This window comes from Mesoplodon densirostris, chromosome 16, assembly GCF_025265405.1.
Source record: "Mesoplodon densirostris isolate mMesDen1 chromosome 16, mMesDen1 primary haplotype, whole genome shotgun sequence".
Lineage (NCBI taxonomy): Eukaryota > Metazoa > Chordata > Mammalia > Artiodactyla > Ziphiidae > Mesoplodon > Mesoplodon densirostris.
In genome coordinates this window covers 83960541-83981983 of record NC_082676.1, presented here as the reverse complement: position 1 = coordinate 83981983, position 21443 = coordinate 83960541, and the positions used below count along the sequence as shown (strand labels likewise).

The 21443-nt window shown below is 46.2% G+C and overlaps 1 protein-coding gene across 1 annotated transcript; it reads right to left on the bottom strand.

The window, feature by feature from the left end:
* Positions 1-169: 169 nt before the first annotated feature.
* On the bottom strand, positions 170-21440 carry RAC1 (Rac family small GTPase 1). Its single transcript, XM_060078567.1, has 6 exons — positions 21193-21440; positions 11347-11418; positions 8443-8560; positions 2891-2953; positions 1990-2149; positions 170-1795 (listed from the first exon to the last, which is right to left on the bottom strand). Exons 1-6 carry the CDS (start codon positions 21225-21227, stop codon positions 1665-1667), a joined length of 579 nt encoding a protein of 192 aa, XP_059934550.1. The 5' UTR covers positions 21228-21440; the 3' UTR covers positions 170-1664.
* Between the last annotated feature and the right edge of the window lie 3 nt (positions 21441-21443).

Sequence of the window (21443 nt, the reverse complement as noted above, 5' to 3'; positions counted from 1 at the left end):
TGCTGGTTCCTCCATCTTCTCCCCGTAGAGGGGCCGCTCCCTGTCCCCACCACCATGAAAACATGCGTTGGAAATGAACATCCAACGACCCAGGGTTTTACAGGGAGGCAAACAAACACATACCCCAGCAGGTGGTTCCCCAAGCTCTCAAGAACTCCAGTATTACCAATCATGATTCAAGGATTTATTAAGTCATACATGCAAAACACTGCTAATCGCATTAGCAAAAGATCAATGTAAAAACACTCCACAATTCTGCAACTGTCAATTTAAAAAATTTTGTTCTAGTGGTTGAAAGGTCCAAGCTCGTATTCTTGCCAGTGGGTAAGTTGTACAGAACTTCGTTAGCACGAGCACGGGGTTGACAGAACCTCACAGACCCCAAGGGACATCGTTAGGGCAAGGACAGGAAGTGTGTGCACGCTGCGAGGCAAGAGGCGGTCAGTGTGATTAGTCCAGGTGCAGTGTCGGTGATCTGGCAGGGTTTACAGTTTAATAAGTATTTTAAAAACTGTAAAGCTGCAACATAGGATTTTTACACCTAGTTACTAGAAAACCAAGGAAAGCGCTTACTAGCTTTGGATAAGGTAACATGAAAACAGGAATGCACTTTTACTAATCTACAAAAAAAAATTTTCTAATGCATATTCAGAACGATTTTATAATACAAGGAGGCATATTGCTCATTAAGAAGGGGTTCTATAAGAAAAGCACTTACTAATAAGTTAGCAACTATGAGAATGATGAGGTCAAAGATGGATTAAATGCCCAATTTCAGGAGGGATGGGCACGTTTAAGGAAAAGGAAAAGCTTAAGAAAACACTTACTGATAATACCGGCCTTTCTTCATCATCTACTGCATTTGACAGAAATTAACCTTTTAAAACGTTTACCCGTGACACTTTTAATAGTTTAATTATTACGTATACAATGTAAATTAATCTCCATATTTTGTTAAAATACTGTCTTCACCCTCTGATCACAAGTGTTCCACACACTCCACCCAGCGCACCCACAGCCAGAGCAGAATGCTTCATCGGAGGGAACACGGGAGTAAAAGCTCTGTTCAAAATCTCACAAAAGCTAATACACTAATTTGTTTTAAAAATCTCACTACGAAATCAAAAAGATTGATCCAAAGAGCTGAGCTGTTACACTCGTTCATTATGACGTACAGTACAGTGTTAGGTAGTGAACGTGGGCTGGTAAGTCAGGATGCATTAAATGGCAACGTTTCAGGAAGGAGGCTGTACTGCTCTTCGCGTCTGAAACTCGTTAGCGAGCGTCTGCATCTCCTGCCTCAGAAGCTAGTCTCTTCCAGACAAAGGTCTTTGAACAGTTTAGTGCTTAGTGTTCTTAGCCCAACAATGCAACTTAGTTCACAAGGTATTTTGGCAACTCTTAATCTGAGCAAGAATAGGGGCTTTGAAAAATAAGGCTTTAAGGAAGCTTGTCATTTTAGGGCTAAACTTTAATAGAATGTGAAAGTTTGAACTCTTACACTTTAAACAAACAAAACCTAGAAATTACTGATTGGTTCAAAACGGTTTTATGGAAAAACTAATCTGTAACAAAAACTTGGCATTGAGTGCGAAGGCTCCACCGTTTGAGCAAAGCGTACAAAGGGTCCTGGGGAACGGGACAGGCGGGAGGGGCCCGGACGTTCACAACAGCAGGCATTTTCTCTTCCTCTTCTTGACGGGGGGCGGGCAGAGAACCGCCCGGATAGCTTCATCAAACACCGTCTTGAGACCTCGCTGCGTGAGCGCCGAGCACTCCAGGTATTTGACGGCACCTGTGGGAAACACAGCCTCACCCTCAGATCAGAACGGGGGCGCCCCCCACCCTGACAGGGCACCGAGGGCCCTGCTCTGCGGGGTCCCGAAAGGCAAGCCAGACCCCGAGTCCACTTCCCCAGGCGGGATTGCAGCCTCCACCACGAAAATAAAAAGGTGGGCAAAGCAGACATGACAATGGGGGGTTCCATACCTATCTCCTTGGCCATGGCCAAGCCCTGCGGGTAGGTGATGGGTGTCAGCTTCTTCTCCTTCAGTTTCTCAATCGTGTCTTTATCATCCCTCAGATCAAGTTTCGTCCCCACCAGGATGATAGGAGTGTTGGGACAGTGGTGTCGCACTTCAGGGTACCACTAGGCACCAGCAGAGGAGGCAGTCAGCCTCTCCTTGGGAACCGCCCTCGCCTGAACTGTATCCACACAGGTGCCCAACTGCATCAACCACCCCCTTGGTCACCACGTCCCCCTGCCTAGCTCACACCCTCCAGAACCACCGACTGGCTGCGGTGTGTGCCTAGCCAGCCTGGAGCCCAGGACTCACGCCCCTACTGACAGGTCTACTTGTCCGTGAGAGAGGAGAGAGGAGGGACGACCCCCCCCCCCCGCCCCCCCCCCCAGCTACTTTGTTTTTGGTAAAACAGGCCAGGTTCTTAGGTCATCTCAAAATCCCTTACATATTCAAGGATGAGACTAAAACTATCTGGACCCAGGTCTCAGCTCTGCTGCCATTACCCCCACCAGACACGTCCCCGATCCCAACTGAAGGGCCTCTCGCCTGTCATTTTCACTACGTTCATGAAAGATGCCGGAGTAGAATGTATGGTCATTATTTTTATTAGACCGACTCCGAAGTGCTGCATTATTTTAACCAGGAACACGGCACTTCTGTATCAGACCTTGAGACTTCAGAACTCTGCATACTCAAGTCATGTACCCAAAAAACTGATTACTTATGTAAAAAATTACCTAAGTAGTAGAATTACTAAAATCAACTTAACTGAAAGTTTCTATCAGTAAATGGTATTTTATTTTTTAATGTTTCTTCCTGAGAGTGACATTATGTAACAAAATATTTTCCTAAAATATCCCACTTACCTTTGCACGAACATTTTCAAATGACGCAGGACTCACAAGAGAAAAGCAAATCAAGAATACATCCTATAAAAAGAAAACAGGGAGGTGTTCAGAAAACAGTCTTACAGTGAGGAATGCACTTTGCTTCCTGAGTGCTGCTGGGAGGGAAGCATGGGACCAGGGCATACGCCTTCTCCCCGACACCCCTGCAGTGTAGTCAGACACTCCCAGACCAGAACCAGCATGTGAAGCACCAGTTACCAGTGAGAAGGGGAGTGGAGGACGAGATACGCTCTAAGTTACTCGAGGCTACAGAGAGGCATCAGATCTAGACCCCTGGGAGGCCTCTTTTCCATCCTTCCCAACTCCCACTGGGAACTAACTTAATGCTCTGTTACTACACGGGGACAGGAACGAGTGTCAGGTACTATGGCGATATTTCTATAAAACTTGGTTTCAGTCCGTCAGAAGCAGATTCAAATTAAAAACTGTTATCCTCAAATGGTATGCTTTTCATTACGCTACCATCCGAATCTTAAGTACAAACATTTTTAGATGGTCACTGGGTTCCAATTCAACTGCTTCTTAAAGAACTGCCGTCAGACTCCCAGGCACAAAGCCGGGTCTCAAGAATTCGCTAAACAGGCACGTCCCTCTGGGAGGGAGGACCATCTGGTATGTAAGTGGCGTCTTGCCAGCTGTCAGCTTCTCAGACCCAAGGAGGGCCTCCGGAAAACTCGTGCCGTATTGTGTAAAAAGTGAAATTTGGGACTTCCCTGGCAGTCCAGTGGTTAGGACTCCACGCTTCCACCGCAGCGGGGGCAAGGTCTGATCCCTGGTCCAGGGAACGAAGATTCCGCATGCCACGAGGCATGGCCAAAAAAGAAAAAGTGAAATTTAAATATTTACCCATGTTAAAAAATGCCTAGGAGTTTCTAAAATGCTAGATTTATGAAACACTTTCCTGGAAAAAGGCAATTAGGCTACTCTGTGAAATGCACACAATTCCCAAGTTAACACTTGTGATCATCCAGCTGATGATATCTTGCACCTGAAAGGGAAGAAACATCCCACACAATAGTTTTTCGTAAATGACACTGGAAATGCTAGCACATGCACAAGCTTGTCCAAGAATCACCACAGCATCTCGGCACCTGGGCTGATCACAACATCTCAAAGCAGGGGTGGGTCAGCTCACCAGCGCCGCACAGCCTCGCCCGCCAGGCCCTGCACACCGGACACCAAAGCGGGAGGAAGGAGGGCCCGCAGCGTAGTTAGTCCCGCTCCCGCCAAGCACTCGGGCCACGTGAGCTGCAAGGTAGAGCCTCCGCACTCCTTCCCCAACCAGCCTGGACAGGGGCCCTTTCACGACAGCCCCTCCTGTCCCCTGGGAGGGGGAGGAAAGCAGTTCACACACTGCTCTGATTCAAGCCAGTAGGTAAACTGTCAGGCAAAACCCCAACCTCGAGTGCGTTAAATATAAAACACTCAAGGAACGTGAGGCTCAATAAGAAATCCTAGGAAAACTAAGTGAAACGAGAGAACAGATAAAGCTTGAAACTGAAGTCGATTGAAAGTTTTACATACGGCAATCGGCTTGTCTTTGCCCCTGGAGGGTATATCCTTACCATACGTTTCTCCAACCTAGTAATGCATGAGAACTTTGTTTGAGTTTAGTAAAAAGCGAGAAGAAAAATCAATATAACCAGTTACGTATTCTTCATCTGAATTTTGTCTCAACCCTCCCAAGGGATCTAAAAGCAGATGATGATCCAGTGGGTCTATAACGCCAGGTGCTGCTGAATCGCTCTGTCACCCTGTGAAGGTCACAGATGGTGGAGACCGAGGCACGCCTTCAACCCATGGCGGCACAGGTTCCTTCCCCAGCATGAAGCCCACGGCTTCCGCTCAGCAAGGACGTGTCAGAGCGGTGTCCCACCCTCAGCGAGGGCGTCCATCAGCAACGACACACCTCTCAAAGCTCTCCGGCCAAGTTCTCAGACAGGAGCCCAGCCGGAGCCAACAGGAGATGCGGCTGTCTGCATGGCAGGCCTCTCGGCCGAGACGCCGTCCAAGAAGGCGGCCGGGTGTGAGGGCTGTGACCTCACAGGAGTGCGGCTCAAATTCAGGGACCCGCTCTACTGAGAGGACGGCGCTGCTCCCGCCCCCCGTGTGCGTGGAGGGGCCGCCCGGAAGTGCCCGCACGTCCAGCGTGGATCGCTGTGCTTTCAGTTCACTCCGCTGCTCCAGTAAGAACTGAAGACTTGCTCTTCAGCCACAGAGAACCTGGAATTCTAGAATCAGGAGAACGACAGGCGAAACGACTATTTTAATTTCTTCTCACTCAAGCTTCTCCGACTTACAGCTTAAAGCGAAATGTTGAAGTCTCTCGAACTATCCTGATTTAATCTATGGGCTATTTTTGAAGCCTGGTCCTCCCGAGACCTTGAAGCGATGCCAAAGCTTCACTGTGATACAGGGACTCGTGGGGATCGGCCACAAAGACTCAGCTTCAACATATCCTTTAACCACACCTGTTCTACCCTTTGCATCTTTCAGAACGTCTTTCTGACGGAGAAGAAACAGGCTTCCCGTCCCATGTTAACGTGACACCGTCTGCCTGTTCCTTCCTCTTCCTTCTGCCCCTGGCCCAAACACGGCTCGAAGCAAACACCTCTCGCGCCTCTGACGACCAACCGCCAAGCGTCCGGCCCCTCCCGCCTCTGCTCTCCGACCTGACGCCCCAACACGGCGTGCGCGCTGTGCTCCTGTCCTCAGCCCTCCTCACAGGGTCACTCCCGTGTCCTGGGGCGGCGTCATTCCTCCTGAGCTGCTGTCTTGGGTCTCAGGCCCATCTCCCCCTAGGTCTGAAGGCTACTCTCCCTCCGTGGCGGCCTGTCCTCCCCACACCAGACGCCCCTGGGCCTCCACCGACCTCGACTCCTGTGCCGCAGCCCGATCTCCCTCACAGGCCCCAAACTGACAGCAGCCCTTGGCGCTCCTGCCTGCCCGCCTGCCGGCGGAGCCGTCCGCAGACGGCCCAGCCTCTCCCAGGAGAACGAGGGGGCTGGACCTCACCGCTCCGAAGGATGACCCCGTGCCCACCACCTTTTGGAGAACCAAGTGGAAGCTAATGGTTTAAACAGTTTTAACTCAGCTACACAGAGGATGCCAGGATTAAATGACCACAGGAAACACACGTCTCTTTGTAGGTCACGAAGACCTAGAGAGTGGGGAGATCTTGGTATGAAATCATCCAGCTGGCCCTTCAGGAGCGGTCAGGGCAGCGTCATGGATGAGCCACAGAAACAGGCCTGCAAACCAGACACCGGGTTTCATTTAATACAAAGTTCAGAGGTTTCTCTTTGCCAAGAAGAAATCCAGGTGCCAGCCTGTCCCTTCCAGGGTCTGCTCCTCCTGGCAGCACAGCATGGCCCGAGGAAGGAGACCCTCCAGGCCCCGCATCTCAGCGCTCGGGGCGGCCCTCGGTAGCCAAGATGACCCTCTCGTCTCCAAAGGAGTCCAGGCAGGCACAGCTTTAACTGCTGGCTGGGTGCCCGCCCCTCTTTGCTCCTAAGCTGGCGAGGGGTGGGTTACACACTGCAGTGCAAGTCCACTGCCTTCCCCAGATGGGATGTGGAAAGTTCAAGTCCTGGCCCCGAAAGGACAACACGCACTTGGATTTCAGGCCTCACACACTACAGCCTGATTCAATGTGTCACTTATCTAGGTGTTCTTCAGCATGCAAAGTGGGGGTCTCGCCAAGTCACCTTGGACTTACTGCGAGCGACCGCCTCAGAGGAAGAAGCCGCACCCTGCCCTGGACCCCACCCTCCCGGACCCCCCACGGCACAGCAGACGGCTCTCACTTCTCAGGAGTGACACGCCACCCTCCAGATGTATCCAGTTGGCTGGGGACTCCTACTCTACCACTCAATGCAGATGCCTTTGAAACCTGGACTCAGCAAGCACCCACGGGGGATGGAACGGTTTCCTAAACTATTCTACTGAAAAATACTGAAGAATTCAAACCATTTGGTGACTATGGGCTGATTTTTAATACGTAATCACAGTTAACTTTTACCTGGAGATTAACTGAGAAGCCAGCCAATTCAAGTCTCCCATTTTATGGTTTTGGTCTTTGTTTAGCACTCTTCCCAGAATTTGGCTAAAGGACAATCAACAAAAATCTACAGCTCAAAGAAACTGTGCCTGGACTTCCCTGGCAGTCCAGCGGTTAAGACTCCACACTTGAAATGCAGCGGGTGCAAGTTCAACCCCTGGTCGGGAACTAAGATCCCACATGCCGTGGACCAAAAAAAGAAAGAAACTTGGCAATTCCTCTAGCAGAAAGCAAATGGAAAAGACAATAAGTTTTGCTTGGAAAAAGCCGTATTTCAAAAGCAAAAAAACAAGATTTGGGTAGACTAGAACTAATTACTTCTTTTCACTCACATTCCCGCCCAAAACAAAGTGATAATTAAATCAGTGCAAGGGCGGAGGCCTGTCTTCTCCGGCACGTTTCCCTGACCCCAACCCCTCCGGCTGCCCGGCCCGCGGAGAGCCAGTCCTGCATCTTCCTCTCCTCTGGATGCAGCTCGGAACCGAGGGCTTCCCCACAGCTACCCAAACGCGAGGAGGAGTCCCAACAGCAGCGACATGCCTGGGGCTGTTCTACGTGCTCTATGCTCTACATCTATACTCATCCAGCCCTGCGAGGAATGGGGCAGGACTAGAGGTGAAGAAACCTGCCCGGTCACAGGGCGAGGAAGGGGAGGCGGAATTTGAACCCGGGGAATTCGCTCAATTGCTTCCGTGCAAACTGCCCTGGCCAGTTAGTCACTAACGCTCCAAAGCTGTTTTAAAAGGCACTTTTAAAACAAAGAACAGACATGTAACAAGAAGCAAATGATACAAGTAAGACAACTGCTTATTGAGAGAAAAGTGGCTTCTGACCATGTGTCCTCCAGCTACGGCTCCATATAATTAGCTCTGGTAAAGAGACGAGCTGCTACTAACTGATAGGCAAGCAAACCCAATCTAACAGTTTTCTGACTGGATGCAGTGGACACATTTTTATAAAGCTAAAACCTCAACCTACATTGAGAAGATTTAGGTACTAAAGCTGCAAAAAACGAACATGTATTTTATAGAAAAACAGTATTAAACCTGTAAGATTAGTTACTAACTTGATCTAAAGAAACCTTAATCTTCACTGCTTAATTTGATTCTGTGGTACAAAACTGTCACAAAGCAATCTAATCTAGAAACTAACTGCTCTTAAAACTATTTAGCCAAAACAAAACAATACCTATTTCAGACGGCTGTCCTAAAACTACACGGAGGAATGTAAAACCCACAGTGCCATAGTTAATAACGGTAATGCTCAAAAAATAAAAACAAGCAAAACCCTGGTTTGCATCTAGGCGGATATTCACTATTGAACTAATTTAATGTTATTTGTTATTACTCGATATACTCAAAAGATGGCAATATAAGCAAATCCAGAGGTGATATGAATTAATTAATCAGGAGCTGTAAAGGACAAGCTGAAAATCAGTCGTGCTCCTCACCGTCTGCGGATAGGACAGGGGACGTAATCGGTCGTAATCTTCTTGTCCAGCTGTATCCCACAAGCCCAGATTCACCGGTTTTCCATCCACCATAACATTGGCAGAATAGTTGTCAAAGCTGCGGAACAGAGTGAAAATGGTTAGTCTCTAGCCGTGGAGCACAAGGCACAGACCTGGGAGCTGAGTGGTGCCCAGGCTGGGGTCGCAGAGGCAGAAAGCTGAGGAGGCCGAGGCAGGCCCAGCGGCGGCCAGGCCAGCAGGTGCCCAGCCCAGCCTGCAGGTGCGAGGCGAGGCTCCCAAGGGCTGAGAAGCAGAGGGAAAACGGGAACTGGAGTGTAAGGGAAACAAAGGCAGCACTTGAGAAAAACACCCGAGAAACAGGAACAAGCTACTAAATTTAACCAAAACAAGTCGCTGTCAGCAATAAAAACCTGCTTGCCTTTAATGAAGAGAACATTAAGGGTCTTCTCCCCAGGAAGAAATAAAGTATAAAATTAATCCCTCTTTCAAACCCCACGTGTTGACTTTTCCATGTACACGTGTGAGTCATTCTCAGTTAGGGGGCACGCCAGGACGGCGGCACCGGCAGTGTTTCCAGAACACACCCCCACAAGCTGAGCCTTGGTCATCCACCTTGCGGCCAAAGTGCAGGGTAACGCAAAGCAAACTGGATCTGAGAAGCTACTGTGTAACGCTTTCAAAGTGAGTTCACACAGGTATTTAAATTAATTTGAGGCTGCTACACACAAACTAGTTTAGCTACAAGAAGAGGAAGCCTAGAAGGCCTACAGGCTGACAGGGGGAAAATAAGGTTGACATTAAAAAATTACGGCGAGTACCATGGAGTAGCTCATTAAAATCTGGCATCACAAGGTAAACCAGGGCAAGTGCCAAGCAGAATACAACACGTCAGCCTTTAAAATAGAATTCCAGAATTAATTTTTGCATACTTAAGACTAAAACTTAGGATCTTACTACACTGTGACAGCAAAGTCATGGTCTGAGTAAGTTCCACTGTGATTTATAAAAGTTAATGAACAAACCAGCTTTCATAAAGAAAAGGTCTCATATGTTGTATTTCTGCTTCAGTGGGAAGATGACAGATTATTCAATAAACGGTACTGGGATTTTTTTTCTTTTCAACCTGTGAAGAAGAATCAGGTTCCTGCCTCATACCATACCAAAAAATAAACTCTAAATGAATGAAAAAGAAAAACTTCGGCTACAAAAATCCTACAGAACATTTTTAATAAGACATTAAACTCAGGGAAAAGGCAGAATGGCATGTTTACATAAAGCAGCAGAGGACGCCATAACAAAGTTCAAAGACAAACGAGAGACAGAGGGGTACATCTTTCTCATACACACAAGTTCCACCAGTAAGAATTTTCAGTGGAAAAACAAGCAAGGGATTTCAAAAGGCAATTCACAGAAGACTAGTATACACGGACAGTAAACATTCAAAAGATTTCAACCTCACCGGTGACCAGAAATGCAAATGAGGAGGTCACTTTTTTCAACTCATGTTAACCACAGTATGTATGAAGGGGGTGTTTCAGTCACAGCTGCTCAAAGTGACAGCTTGTGGGACAGCAACTGTGTAGCATCTATCAAAGTGTGAAGTGTCCGTTCCTTTGCTTTGCCACAATTCCTCTAATTATCTATCACATGTGCACAAAGACACGTGCAATGATGTTTAGCCAGCCCTGTCTGTGCAATGCCAAGTGGCCAGTGGTTAAGTCCACTACAGCACTTCAGTCAGTAACAGCTGTTAATGATTTAGCTCTAGCTACATGTGGAGATTAAGAAAGTCCCCACCATAAATTCAGGACAGTGTGACCCCACTTATATTAAAACACACACAGGACACCGAGATGTGCCTGTTGTGTCTGAGCGGGTGAGCACAGTGGGAAGTGAGGCGTTTCCTCTCCGGCAGCACCGCAGCCATGAGGACGGAGCTCCCGGCAGCAGGGCGGTGCGTTACGAGGCTCCCTGGTCGCCCCATCATCAGAAAAGCACTTTTCCACCCCTGCCCAGTTCTGCTGCCAACAGGGAATAAGCAGCTCAGTAGCTGATTCCGTCCTCCCATCCATCCCCCCACTCTACACCCCACCACGCACACACACCCTGGTTTCAATTCCAAAGCCCAATAACTCAACAGTGACATGTAACCGTTGTGGATTACTCGCCAGAAAAGGCCAGTTAAAACATAATGGAGTATTTTGTTCAAGTTCCTTGACCCTGCACACACACAGCCCAGAAAGCCAAACTTATCTGAAACTCTTATATTATCCAGTCTCTGTACTTCACAGTTGGTTTAACTTTCACTTCCTGAATATCTAAAAAGCAATTAGGAAAGCTGTGTGCTTCATCACTGTGCAGAAACTTTACATTAGATTATTATTATTTTTTTTTTAAAGACACCAATTGTACTTGAACATTTGTTACTTTTTTTTTTTTTTTTTGTGGCTGTGTTGGGTCTTCGTTTCTGTGCGAGGGCTTTCTCTAGTGTGGCAAGCGGGGGCCACTCTTCATCGCGGTGCGCGGGCCTCTCACTATCGCAGCCTCTCTTGCTGCAGAGCACAGGCTCCAGATGCGCAGGCTCAGTAGTTGTGGCTCACGGGCCTAGTTGCTCCACAGCATGTGGGATACTCCCAGACCAGGGCTCGAATCCAGGTTCCCTGCATTAGCAGGCAGATTCTCAACCACTGCGCCACCAGGGAAGCCCCCAGATTAAGTATTTTTTAAAAGTCCAAATACCTTATAATGAGACCTCAGTGATTGAAAGGAAAATTAATCACATCTGTTTGCATAAGGATTAAGAAAGAGCAGAACAAAGGTCAACAGAATCCAAAGCAACACATCACAGACAAGTTAATTTCCAGTTTAACTCAGGATACTTACACAGTGGGGATATACTCTCCAGGAAAGGCATTGGTCGTGTAACTGATCAGGAGGCAAGTTTTACCTACAGCTCTAAGGAGAGAAAAAAATGGTGTAAGTTGCTTAGTCAACATGAATGCAGTCTTAGATTTCATTATTGGGTGAAAATAACTTATAGAAAAATCAAGAAGTATACATCAAGTACTTAGCCCTAAACAGTTTCTATAACCTTTTATTTAACACTACACATAGTTTCATCCTGAAATTTAAAGTAAACAAACTAGAACTACTCAGAAAGGCAGAGTCCAGAGGCTTCACACTCTGTTTTGGCTTTAGGTATTAGCACTAGTAGTCAAGAAATACTTGTTAATAAGCACAAGGTTGAACAGGAACAGTATTTTAAATTAATTGATTGATTGATTGATTGACTGATGGCTGTGTTGGGTCTGTTGCTGCGCACGGGCTTTCTCTAGGTGCGGCGAGCGGGGGCTACCCTTCGTTGCAGTGCACCGGCATTTTGGTGACTTCTCTTGTTGCGGAGCACAGGCTCCAGGCGCGTGGGCTTCAGTAGTTGTGGCACACGGGCTCAGTAGCTGTGGCTCACGGGCTCTAGAGCGCAGGCACAGTAGCTGTGGTGCACGGGCCTAGTTGCTCCGCAGCATGGGGGATCTTCCTGGACCAGAGCTCGAACCCGTGTCCCCTGCATTGGCAGGCGGATTCTTAACCACTGCACCACGAGGGAAGTCCCCGGGAAAAGTATTTTTAAACTGAAAGTCTCTTCTGTGAAGATCTCTAGAAGGCTTTCATCCAAGAATCTGCCAATCTATCCTCAAATTATTTTGATGAATACTAATACACAAACATAGCTTTCCTCTCCAGCTTCCATTTTGTTGCTAAGTAATATATTTTGCTGCCTCCGAGGGGCAGCTCAAAATCCTACCACCTTCCTAAAGCCTCCCCTCTGGCCATCAGTGACAACTGTTCTCTAAAGAGAGTGCTTAGTCACCAACCACCACACACAACTGCTCCCACTTTAATTCATCTGCATTCACGTGCCACTTGCCACATCCTCACATCCACCAATAACTTTAAGAGCAGCTAACACATTACGTTCCAGACATATTAATTAATGGCTCAGGGACGCTGGAGTAAACTTCCCAGACAGCTGCAAAGAGGAGAAGTAACAGAGAAGAATGTAGAAATACTCCCGAGACAGGAGGGCCTCCCGCACAACTGGAAGCAGATACAGTGTGCCAGGGCGGTGATGAAAGTCTCCCAACCACTTGAAAATTTTTTCAGGGGGGTGTCACCTAAAAATTAAGACGATCACTGCACCAGTAGCCAACACACGTTCTCCAAATTTTCCAACATTCACAGGGTGGCTTCAGGGGCTTCTCAAGAGTCCCTGGCCTCCCAAGGGCTCACCAAATAAATGCTCTTTACACGGGTCCATCTCCCTGTTGTCCTCTGTTGGCTCATCAAGGTCACGAGATACACTGGAGTTCTGAGTCGTAAGATTTTGTTGTTCAATCTCAACTACTACTATAAATTAGGACTCACAATAAAGAAGTTAAGTGCTTTTCTATTTTCCTTGCACTCTTAGCAAAAACCTCTCAACAAGAGCAGATTACACGCCCAGGCGGTCTTGCCAATACTTGTTGCACTCATAACAGTATTAAGGCTTAACAAAAGCTGGAACTCCCTCACCCCAAAGGCCTCATAGTCAAACATGACATCATCAGGAGCTAGTGTCCAACTCCTAAAGGCTTTCTAAACAGAAATGACTCATCGGCCATACATTTTGTTAAAAGCTTAGAATGTTAAAGAAAAAAAAAAAAAACCAACCTGAATGAGTAGGAGTCTGAGATATCTGAAGTCACTGTCACCGATGTGCGACCCACAGCCCACTCTACCACTTACTGGCTGGAATTGTTTAAGTTTCAACTTCCTTATGCCTCAGTTTTCTCAATTGTAAGATGGATGCAAAACTACCAACTCCATCGCCAAACTACTGTGAGCATTAATGCGATTTCAATCTATACCAACAAATTGGGTGCTATGCCAGAAGTACACTAGGTGCTAAAGATACTGCAACGAACAAGACCTCATGGAACTTACGCAGTTATTAAACTAAAAAATGAAAAATGCAGTCATTACATAACATTATAGGTGTGGTTAAGTGTTACTAAAGATGCTCTGGAAATGTACAGCAAAGGGATCTAACCTAGTCTTGGAGGCAGCAATGTCACTGAGACTGATGAGGCGTTGGGTACCCAGCAAGGAGGGACATTCTAGGCAAGCACAACAGCACGTGGGGAGACCCAGACTACAAGAAGCCCAGTAAAACCGAAGGATGAAGAAAGAAGGGGTAAGTGGCAAAGGGGACTCCGAAGACGTTGTCCTCTCTTCTCCTTGAGGGCCTGGAACTTGACGCTACTTGGGAAATAACAGAAGATTCTTGTTGCCAAGAAACCATTAGATTTGCATTTTTAGAAGAAGCCTCTGGTGACAGCGTGGAAAGAGGACCAAAGAAGCTGAAACTGGAGGCTGAAAACAAGGAAGCAGCTGCCACTGTGTTCCAGGAACCAGCCCTGGTGGCCTGGACCGTGGAGGGGGTTTCAGGGTGCAGGGAAGTGGGCCACTCCAAGAGCTACCGAGACATGGGGCTGAAGAAGCGTGGCTTGGCCAGGGGCTGGACGTGGTAGCTGAGGAAGAGAGTGGACTCTAAGGCCATGATAAGTGAATCTCTTTCCAAAATTACAAATGTTGCTGTGTAAAAATGTGAATAGTTATTGCCTCTTAATGTCAAAGATGAGAAGCTCTAAAAGTTTTAACTGTTATGTTAAAATATCACAGTTTCACTTCAAGACCCTGTCCTAAGTCTCTCCTATATGTATGAGGAACAAAGCCATCACTATAAATACCACCAACTGTGTTTTTTTTTTTTTTTTTTTTTTTTGCTGTATGCGGGCCTCTCACTGTTGTGGCCTCTCCCGTTGCGGAGCACAGGCTCCGGATGCGCAGGCCCAGCGGCCATGGCTCACGGGCCCAGCCGCTCTGCGGCATATGGGATCCTCCCAGACCGGGGCACGAACCCGTATTCCCTGCATCGGCAGGCGGACTCTTAACCACTGCGCCACCAGGGAGGCCCCAACTGTGTTTTAAATGCTCCAAAATTTATTTTCCTGAAACTCCACCTTCAGCTGAGGCTTCATCTTTTGGAAGGTTTAACTGTAAAGGAGTTCAAGGTACTGGCATCACCTGATACTAAATGAAATTTTATTACCAATCATTTGCTAAAAAGCTGTATTCTATAAGAAAATTAGTAAAGTATAAAATTCTGACTTTTTAAATAAATACATGTCCAACCTTTGATTTAAATGTTTACTTAATTTTAAAAAACAGATAAAAAGAAAAGGTTATTTACCTCCCATTAGTGTATTTATTCACCGCTTTTAAACACACTCCACAAATAAATGCTAGAGGCCAAAGTCAACATCGGCTCTAGACAAAGTCACAGCTTTTCTCCACAGAAAGAATGGAAGCAGTTATTTGGTCAGTCTTGACTGGAAGTTACTATTTGCTTTGGAATTTCCAATTTTATATATTTAACTATTCGGTTCGGTCTCTTTTTAATCTTTGAAAGATGCTGTAACTCTAGAAAGTGAACATGAGTCTACTAGAAGAACATTCACATCAACACATTTTTTTTTAATTTAAGAAGTATCTTATTTGTGATAAATAATCGCAACTGTTACTAGTTCTTTTACGGGTTACAAAGTTGACAATGTACATAGAAAATATTTATTTAAGTTTTAAGTGACAGTGAGTCATCACACAACATTTTAATCTAACGGCAATTGAGCACATTTTTTAAACCTATCTATGCTCCTGCTCTATCTTGTAGAAATAATCAAGACCAAAGCCAGTAAATTATGTTCCTACTATGTCCTTTATTTTTCCATCAGGAGAACCTCAAGGGAAACTTTTCCTTAAAAAATTTTCAGTAAACTTCAGTGTTACTTCCTGAAACCTATAAACCAAAACTTAAAAGCACATAAAAATCGATAAATCTGGAAACACTGGCAATTTCCTCGTTAAAAAAGTAAGGGATGGGGCTTCCCTGGTGGTACAGTGGCTAAGAATGTGCCTGCCAACGCAGGGGACACGGGTTCGAGCCCCGGTGCAGGAAGATCCCACATGCCACAGAGCAATAAAGCCTGTGAGACACAACTACTGAGCCCACGTGCCACAACTACTGAAGCCCATGAGCCCAGAGCCCTTGCTCTGCAACGAGAAGCCACTGCAACGAGAAGTCCTCGCACGGCATCGAAGAGTAGCCCCCGCTTGCCGCAACCAGAGAAAAGACCGCGCCCACAGCAACGAAGACCCAATGCAGCCAAAAATAAAATAGATAAATTTATTTTTTTTAAAAAGTAAGGGATGGGGCTTCCCTGGTGGCGCAGTGGTTGAGTGTCCGCCTGCCGATGCAGGGGACACGGGGTCATGTCCTAGTCCGGGAAGATCCCACATGCCGCGGAGCGGCTGGGCCCGTGAGCCATGGCCGCTGAGCCTGCGCGTCCGGAGCCTGTGCTCCACAAGGGGAGAGGCCACAACAGTGAGAGGCCCGCGTACCGCAAAAAACAAAAAACAAAAAACAAAAAACAAAAAACAAAAAACAAAACAAAACAAAACAAACAAGCAAACAAAAAAAGTAAGGGATGGACTTCCCTGGCAGTCCAGTGGTTAAGATTCTGTGCTTCCACTGCAGGGAGCATGGGTTCGAGCCCTGATGGGGGAACTAATGAGATGCCACACACCACCCAGAGCAGACAAAAAAAAAAAAAAAAGAAAGAAAGAAAAAAGAAAGAAAAAAGTAAGGGATCCAGGAAACTCAAAAAGAAGAAGATTCTGCATTGCCTTAAAAAAAATAAAAAAGATAAACTGATCTTAGTAGGACAGAAAATCCAGATTTCTCCAATGACTATTGTAAACCAAAATAAGGAGCCTGTATTGCTGTCTAAAATTACCTAGATCTCTTTTCCCCAGTTTTACTGCAGTATATTTTACATACAGCACTATATAAGTTTAAGGCGTTTAACGATGATTCAACTTACATACATCATGAAATGATTACCACAATAGGTTTAGTGAACATCTATCATCTCTTAAAGGTACAACATTAAAGAAGTAGAAAAAATTTATTTCCTTGTGATGAGAACTCTTAGGATTTATTCTCTTAACTGCTTTCATCTATAACATACAGCAGTGTTAATTACCTTTATCATGTTGTACATTACATCCCTAGTACTTATTTATAACTGGAATTTTGTTCCTTCTGACTCCCTTCTAATTCCCCCTCCCCTAACCCCTAGAAGTACCTAGGATCTTAAGAACAAATTAATAGAATGTAGTGGAATGTTAATTATAAGTATCAAATATATATTTATACTTATTGCATTAATGGAAGACCCTGAATGAAAGTCCTCAATTTATGCCAAGAAATAGGTTTTGGGGACTTCAGTTATACATTTACTGAAGACACCAGCCCTTCAGTAAATGTATAACTACGCAGAAAGTTCAGAAAATGTATGGATTAATAGAGCAATTTAGTGCTACAAAAACACAAAACCCTAACTGAAATTCTGATGTTCTGCCACCAACAGGGGACATTCCAACCAACTTAGAGAAAGCCAGTCATTATCACCATTGGAGGCTTCAAAAAGTTCAGATTCTCAACACTTAAGTTACTAAAACACTCAAGGCTGAAGATGCCACCTACGATAGAGTTCAAATCTGAAGCAGCCATTACTCCAGACTCGTTCTAGAACCACCAAGCCTAACCCTGGGGTAGCTGATTATATGGGTCAGCTAAAGATGCAGAGTTCAAAGCCAAGAATTTCTATCTAACTGTGTGTCACCCCCATTCTCCTTCCAAAATCAACTTCTGTCTCAAATCCTCTTAAACTACTTCCCCCAAATGGGAACATGTTCCCATGTGATAAAGCAAATAGAGCAAACTCTTGATTACAGAATCTAAGTGGTGGGTATATGAGTGATCACTGCACAATTCTTCCAACTTTCCCATGTTTGACATTTTTCACATTAAGATGCTGGAAGAAAAAATTCCGTCTGGTGACATGTGGTAACTGCCCTGGTAGCAGGATCCCTGGTAAAACATCTCCTTTCTAGGAAGACTACAATTCTAAGTTAGAGCTACCTGATGATGCAGAGGTGAAAAAGTAGGAAGTACAAAGACATTAACTGACTAAAGCAAAAGACAGTTATAAAAGGGTGGCTTTAAGGTTTCTAAAAATGGACTCCTGATACTCCTTCACTGAACCCAACCCCAAACTTTTAGCTGGAATTATCACCTGAAATTAAAACAACAACAAAAAACACATTACACAGAATTTTACCAACCAAGATCAGATTCAAATACTAAACATAAATTTAGAAGGCAATGCAGAAACTTAAACTCATGGATCACGCCATTACTGCTTGTTCCATGGAAGCAGGCAGGAACTGGTGTACATTCCTACCAAGATGACATCATGGAAGGCATTTATCATGCTCAACTAAAAAAATTCCTGGACAGCAATGTCTAAATCAGACACTGGGCCGGAGAGACCACTAACGCCATCTGGAGTGAAAAGGGGGGCGGGGGCTCAAGTCACTCACCCCCAGCCTCCCAGTCAAGCAAAGCCAAAACAACGCACGATTAAAAGTGGCTGTTCAGGACCTCCCTGGAGGTCCAGTGGTTAGGACTCTGCGCTTCCACTGCAGAGGGCATGGGTTCGATCCCTGGTTGGGGAAGTTCCACGTGCCGCACAGTGCAGCCAAAAATTTAAAATGTGGCTGATCATAAATGTGAGATGCTGTCTTATCTAAGTAAAGCTGAGAGAAAATCGTGGGGCAGAGGTTCCCCAAATTAAAGTGACAAACCCCATGTTCAGGAAGGACTAACAGAATCAGGATCAACAGAAGGATTAACACAAAAAGCATCAAAACTTACCTCACATTTTATACTCAATGCCAACTGAATTGGTGTATAGAAAATAATCCATTAGAAGAATAGGCTTGGGGACTTCCCTGGTGGCGCAGTGGTTAAGAATCCGCCTGCCAATGCAGGAGACACGGGTTCCATCCCTGGTCCGGGAAGATCCTGCATACCTCGGAGCAGCTAAGCCCGTGCGCCACAACTACTGAGCCCGCACTCCAGAGCCCATGAGCCACAACTACTGAGCCCACGTGCTGCTACTGAAGTCCGCGCGCCTAGAGCCCGTGCTCTGCAACGAGAAGCCCACGCACTGCAACGAAGAGTAGCCCCCGCGCGCTAAACTAGAGAAAGCCCGCGCATGGCAACGAAGACCCAATGCAGCCAAAAATTAATTAATTAATTAACAAAAAACAATGTCAGAGGCAGAAGCTAAGTTCTAAAAGAAAAAGAAGAATATAGGCTAATTGGTGCTAATTATGATACAGTTACGACAGAGCCTTTAACCAGAATTCCCAAGAATATTTTTAAAATAAGGAAGCCTCCAATTTGTGGAACCTCAACCAGTTTGCCTTCCCTGCTTAAACTGCCCCTAATTGCCTGAAATTCCACAACATTAAGCAACATTCACGCCACAAAATTTAGACCCGCACTTACAGCTGTAACAATTTTTTAATAAAACATTCCCACCAGGAATATAGTTTATTCAGATAAAACCAGGAAAATATTTTTTGATGGAAAAAGTATATATCTAGATTTTTCACTTAAGCCATATCTGCTACATGTTAGCCCTGATTTAAAGTAATACGGATCAATTTTTTTCGTAAAGGTACATTTCACTTCTAATGTCAACATCAATGTCAAATACAGTACTAAAAAACGGACAGAAAACTCTAGGTCACCGTGCTTTATGCCTAACACTCCTTCCACAGAGCCTAGCAGTGCCTCCGAGTGATAGAAACAGCAATAATAATAAAAATACTGGCAGCTGGCACTCACTAAGCACTCAGTAGGGGCCAGGCACCTGTGAGGCACTTAATATCCAGCGTCTTGTTTAATCCTCACAATTTCCCCTTGAGGCAACTCTCTTGGGGGATGAGTGATAGGCTCAGGGTTTCCCCATAAGTGGTGAGGTGGGGATATGAAGGAAGGATCCAGATCCCACAGTAGGCATTCAACAAGTATTTGACTAGATAAACAAGCCAAGGCAAACAGTAGAGGTCCATAGTCTGTAAGTATAATTAAGTAAACTGAATATGTCTTCTGTGTTTATGTTTTTAAATTTTTCAAATAAGAATATTACATTCTAGGATTAGGTAATGGATTATCAGCAATATGACTTAAAAAAAACTAGTATGTATTACTGATTCCGTATTCTTATTTTTTAAAGGAAGTTCAGATAATTTAAAATGTTCCTATGACAGTGACATATGCTCAGTTAATTCAGTAGCAAAAGGATCAAAACTTCATTTAAATGAATTTAGTGATTTCACTGTTAAATCAATTAACTGAACATTTTCCCCCAAATTAAAGCTTTCTTTTAAAGAGTTAAAAAAACACAAAACTACTATACATATTCCTAAATAGAGACTTACAATTTTTAATTATATACAGAACTATGAAGTGTTAATAATGTTTCACATTTATGAGCCTGACAAATCATACAGAGGGCATCTTTTTAAAAAAATCAGTTGTCTGATTGTCCTTCAGGGATCTGAATTAGTTATAGAAACAAGTCAAATGTCTAATTTACAATGATCTAAAGAAACCGAGAACTCATAAACTCACCGAGAGGCATAAAAGCAAACCAGCCCTTATAACAAGTTTAGGGTACAGGGATGCCAGAACTCTTCGTTCGACTTTACAAGACTCCAAATAGGTACCAGTTGCATTCTGACTTTGCTGCAACTGGTAGTAATTCTTGGAGCTTCCTTGTTAACGCTCATGTACTCGAACCATGCTGAGACGCACGATTTTCCTCGGATTACACTGAGATTCTTGTTTCCAGGGGAGGAAAAAACTGCCTAAGACAAGTCTTCCTTTAGGGCCGGGAACCACCACAGACAGTAGTGAAAAGAACTGTTTTGAGTCACAGGGCGGCCCGACTCAGGAAGGCTGTTCTGCTACATCCCAAACCTAACGCATGAGGCGAAGGTCAGCTTTTTCTTCTTCTTTTCTTTTCTTTCTTTCCTTTTTTTTTTTTTTTAATGTATGACCACACCACGTTCCGAGAAAGGAACCGTCTTAATTAAGCACACCCAGCTCCTCGCAGCTAGAAATCCTAAAAGTTTCCCCACCTTAATAGCAAACAGAGAGTCCCTTAAAAAATCAGAAAAGTGGCTTAAGTACAAGCGGAAGGCACCCCCTGGCGAATCAGTTTAGGATCCACCCCCAACAAGCCCGTGCACATATTCCTCCCTTACGACCGAGCTGGGACCGCCGGGACCCACGAAAGGTCTCAATGAAACTCGAGAGGTTAATGGGAAAATCAAGAGGGGATCCTTTTTTAAGAAAGGCAACTCCCTAAACCCACCCAAACTACAGGCAAACGAGGGAGGGTGGCGGCCCGGGGCGAGTCCTGCCGAGCGGTCAGCGGGCCGGGGAGAAAGCGGGAGGGTGGAGTTCACTTTCCCTCCGGCCGCCGATCCTCCCCCCCACCACACACACACCCAAAAAAAAAAAAGCCGGAACCAGGCCCGCGTCGCCCGGTCCCGGGGAGGGTGGCGGCCCACGCCCCCCGCCCCGCGCCCCCCGCCCGGGAGAGGCCCGGCCAGGCCCCACGCCAGCCCGCGGCGCCCGCCCGCCCGCCAGGCCCCTAGCCCTAGCCCCGGCCCCCGACCCCCGACCCCCGCGCCGGCCCGCGCACTCACCCGTCTCCCACCACCACACACTTGATGGCCTGCATCTGGGCCGCTCTCTGGGCCGCGGCGGCGGCGGCCGGGCGCTGAGGCGAGGAGCGGAGAGCTCGGGGCGCGGCGGGCGGGCGGGCGCGCGGCTGCGGGCGGCGGGGCGCGGGGTGCCGGGGCCGCTGTCCACGCCGCCTTGCCCTCCGCCGATGGGAAGCCGGAGCCCAGCAGCAGCCACCACCCAAAGCTGGGGAAAACTGCAGAGAAACAGGAAA

Coding starts and splice junctions, on each gene's coding strand:
- RAC1 (XM_060078567.1), bottom strand. CDS start 21,227: ATGCAGGCCATCAAGTGTGTGGTGGTGGGAGACGG. Junction 2,954..8,442: donor CCCTGTCCTATCCGCAGACG/GTGAGGAGCACG, acceptor TTCTTTTTATAG/GATGTATTCTTGATTTGCTT. Junction 1,796..1,989: donor GGCCATGGCCAAGGAGATAG/GTATGGAACCCC, acceptor TGTTTCCCACAG/GTGCCGTCAAATACCTGGAG.